Source organism: Otolemur garnettii, unplaced genomic scaffold (assembly GCF_000181295.1).
Source record: "Otolemur garnettii isolate 467f Iridium unplaced genomic scaffold, OtoGar3 scaffold00133, whole genome shotgun sequence".
In the NCBI taxonomy this organism is placed as follows: domain Eukaryota; kingdom Metazoa; phylum Chordata; class Mammalia; order Primates; family Galagidae; genus Otolemur; species Otolemur garnettii.
Window position 1 is genome coordinate 4,557,140 of NW_003852528.1, and position 4,287 is coordinate 4,561,426.

Below are 4,287 nucleotides of genomic sequence, written 5' to 3' on the forward strand. Positions count from 1 at the left end.
ACTCTCACGGGGGTTCCCTTCTAAGTTGTATTTTCTCTTGCTTCTTTCCTGTGTTTTCTCCGTCTTTGACTTTCCGCATTTTAATCTGGGTGTATCTGTTTTAGATCTCTCTGTGTTTTTACAGTTATGGAGTCCATTAAGCTTCCTAGTGTACAGACTGTTTTTACCATTTCTTCCTGCCCCGTTCTCCTCACTTCTGTGTCTGGTGTTCCCACTGTGTGTGTGGATGCGCCTGCAGGTGCCTCTTTTCCTTGATGATTTATTCACTTTTCATGACTCTTTTTTCTTTCTTGATGTTGTTCTCCCACTTTTTTTCCTGAGGATCTGTTCAATTTTCTTCATCCTTCCCCTCTGGAGTGGGGAAGGATTGTTATTTGCTTGTTTAGTGACCAGCTGGGCTGACTTGACGTCTGCTCTTCCTCCTGCAGAATAAAGCTCCTGATGTCTCTCCTCATGGAAAGGAGCCTTAAGGACGCCCACAGGGACCCAAGACCACGGTCACTGGGGATCTCTTTGTCTCTCTCCTTCCCTGACCACACCCACCTGTTTCGTTCTGCTGATTGCTGGCTGACTGCTCACCGTTTTCAATAGTGCCCCTGGGCGTAAATTTCTCCATAGCCAGATATAGTCAAATCAGGACTTGTTAAGAGACAATGCCCAGTTTCAGTGTTCACGACTTGCTCTGGCCACAAGAGGGCTCCTCCCACCTAGTTTATAGTTAATATACCATAAACTCTGAGGTAATCATCTACGGCAGATTACAGTTGAGCCTTTATCTCCGGTGTGTCTTCCAATTTTCTTGATACTGCATTCACAATCCCCGGTGATTCTGCATGCACCACGAGGCTCAGATCTCTCCACACTCTGCTGTCAATGAGGTCATTTCCTTTAGGGTGATATTTAGAGCTCTCTGCTGCACTGTCTGTCTCTCCCCTGGGTAATTCTCTGAGCCATGGTTCTGGAGCTGGTGGGGGAAGACACCCTCACTCTGGGAGCTGAGCACTCATGGGGAAGTAGCCACAGGTGACCTCTCCAGGACAAAAGACCTCCTCATCAGCTGGGAGAAGGGTGATCAGAGCCACAGTATTCTCACCATACTGAAGAACCTCTGTCCCACAAATGGAGGGTGGGCACAGGAATGGAGCCCCCACTCCCAGCCACACTGGAGTCACACCAAGTCTGGAACTTAGCCTAAGCAATGGGTGGCCATGGACAGGATGAGGACTGTTGACATCTACACTGCCTTTGACTGGGGTGCTCATGGCTGCACCAGGCTGGCATGAAGCTTCTGCACCCCTGAGTTGTGAGAGTGCAGGGGAAAAGCTCTATTCTTTCTCAGAGTCGAGAGTATATTTTTCTTGAACACATGCTTCTTGATATGCCGCTGTGCTTTAGACCAGTCTCTGAGGTTCGTCTGAGATCTGCTGTAAACTCAGCAGGGCTTCCCCAAGCTTTCTTTCTTTCCCTGGTTTTCTCTCTTGGTTAGCTATCCTGTGGTTCAGCCTATGTCACCAATGCATCTGCCCATCTCCTCCCAATTGCTCTTTGCCATTAGGTTTGAAATTGTCCACTCCCTGTTGAACACTAAGTTGGTTTTTTGTGATGAGATCTGAAGCTCACTGTTCTACAGGGTGACTATCCCATGCGCAAAACCTCTGAGCCAAGGCTCTGGAGCTGAGGGTGGCAATGCCTCTCTGTGAGGTCATGCTATTTGGGGATTTAACCTCTGATGGAAGGGAGGAGGAAGTGGACTCAGATCTCTTCTGCCTGTGAGCTGGCACAAGAGTGCTTAGAGCCCCAGGGTTCCCAGCACCACCACACCCCAGGCAGAGCCTGTGTCCCAGAGCAGAGCTGTGCATGGTGGAGGATGCAGCTTGCAGCCACTCTGGCCCGGAACACACAGCCTCTGCACACAGCAGGGGCATCTGACTGTGAGTGGGCAGGTCATGTTCTGTGTACTGTGAGGTGGGGGATGGTGGCACAGGCGCTATGGAGGGCAGAGGGCAGGTAGGAGTGGAGGAAACGTGGGGATGAGGCAGGTTAATATGGGAGGTATGTGTGCATGTGGGGAATATAGGCATTGTGGATTTGGGGGTGTTGGGTGGCTATGGACCTGTTTGGGGGGGGGGATGGTTGGCACATGGTTGGTACATGGTGGCCTATGTGCACTGCTGGGGGTACATGCCAGGGCTGGGGGGTGGGAAAGCATGTGGGTGCATGGTGCATATGTGGGCTGAGGTGAGCAGGAGGGAATGAGGGGAGCTGGGGTCCCCATGTGGAGGGACAGTGAGTGGGCGGCTGGGAGACTATTGTGAGGAGGGGATGTGGGGGTGAAGTGAGCATATGGGGGTGGGGTGGGCTGATGAGTGCTGTGGTTTGAATGTGGTGTCCCCCAAAAAGCTCGTGCTGAAACTGAGTCCCCATGTGACTGCATAAAGAGCAGGGCCTTGATAAAGGGGCGCTGATTAGTGCCTTGCACAAGGGCAGAGGGAGTTGGCCAGACCCTTTGCCCTCTGCCTCCTGCCACATGCAGACGTAGCACCAAGGCACCTCCGGGAAGCAGAGCACGGCCCTCTCCAGGCTGCATGTGATGTCCAGCCCGCAACTGTGGGCAATCAATTCCTGCTCCTTAGGAATTACTCAGCCTGAACAGATGACTCGACAGCAGGTGTGTGGTGGACAGCATAGGGGCCCTCGGCATGTGGTTGTGTGTGGGCTGGTGCATGTGTGAGGACTTGGTGTGTGTATGCATGTTACGTGTATGGACCAGTGGTTGAACTGTTGAGGTGTACAGGGGCAGGTGACCTTGTGAGACACACACAATGCCCTGGGGCTCAGACACCCAATGCTGGGTGACCAAGACACTCCTGGGCAGAGCTCCTGCAGCAGCAGGAGGGCTTGGGATCTCTCTTGGCCATGGGGCCTCTCTGGCCTGGGCCACCAGTTCCCCTACCTGGACACTTCTCCCCTGCTAGATTCATCCCTAATCTCTCTTGCACAACCTCCTTGGAGGGCAGGACCTCCCCAGAGGACAGAACACCAAGGGGCCAAGCGGGCAGCCCATTCTCGGGAAGAGCCCCTGGCAGCCCCACACGCAAGAGTCCCACTGAGGGGAGCGCTGCCCACCTCTCTTGCTCAGGTACAGGAGGGTCTCGTCCCACTGGCTTTCCTTGGCGAACACAGCATTTCGCAGGTGGAAGCCCACGTGCTCCAGGAGCCTCTTCCGGGCCAAAAACGTCTCACGCTCTCCCGGCATCAGTGCGTGGAAGGGGCAGTGGGCAATCTTCCGGTCCTGCAATACAGCAGGAGTTTACCATGGGGGACTGCGAGAGTGACCCTGGGTGAGCGAGGGCCCCTCCCTCCCAGCAGACGCCAGCCCAGCTCACGCTCAGCCCTGAGAGCTGGTTTTCTCCCCACTGTCCGGGGCTGGCATTGGGCCCCAGCTTTGCCTGGGGAGGCTGAGCCCCACCTCCCTCACCAGTAAGGCCAGAGCCATACCTGGAAGAATCGGAAGTAGCCATAGTCGACAGCCGTGCCCACCGCCACCTTGTCCCCCTGCATGAGGGTCACAGGCTTCAAGATATCAGCTCCATGACTAATGAGTCGGTCAATCTGTGGAGGAGAGAACCTATATCGTTGGCCCGTGTCCATGCCCAGATGCAACAAGCTGGCTCATAAGGCAGACAGCTTCTGGGCACTGTCCACATATTCACCAGATGCCAGAGGACAGTCCAAGGGGCTATGATCACCTGCACCCCCACAAGGGCCAGCTTCACAGGTGGAGGAGAGTCAGCGAGACATGTGGGACAGGGCTGGGTCCACAGAGCCCAGGCTGGGCTGCCCCTCTAGGAATCCTCCCTGACCCACAACCCACAGCACAGTGGACTACACCAGAGTCTGCTGAGGCCTGACTGCACCCTGACTGATCCCCCAGATTTGGTGACAAGACCACAGGTCTTGTTCTTCATCTTACCCCAAAATGCCCATAGGGAATGCTCAGCCAGATAGCAAATGCCCAGGTGTGCATGTGCGGGGGTGTGCCTGTATGAACGTGTGCCTGTGTGCGTGTACGCGTGTGTGGGTGTGTGTGCCTGTGTGCATGTGCAGCTGTGTGTGCTTGTCTGGATGTGTGTGTATGGGTGTGTGCATGTGTGGATGTGCATACGTGTGTGTGCCTGTGTGCACATATGGATGTATGGGTGTATACATGTGTACATGTGTGCACGTATGCATGTGTGACTGTGTGTGCATGTGTGCCTGTGTGTGCATGTGTGACTGTGTGTGCAT

The 4,287-nt window shown here is 54.4% G+C and overlaps 1 protein-coding gene across 1 annotated transcript in view; it reads right to left on the reverse strand.

The window, feature by feature from the left end:
• ANKMY1 (ankyrin repeat and MYND domain containing 1) overlaps positions 1-4,287 on the reverse strand; it is a gene marked incomplete at its 5' end in the record, with an annotated part of 92,010 nt that overhangs the window by 39,126 nt on the left and 48,597 nt on the right. Inside the window, 2 exons of the mRNA XM_012810401.1 lie at positions 3,127-3,292; positions 3,499-3,612. Coding sequence (XP_012665855.1) covers positions 3,127-3,292; positions 3,499-3,612 — 280 coding nt within the window. The remainder of the gene's footprint in view (positions 1-3,126; positions 3,293-3,498; positions 3,613-4,287) is intronic.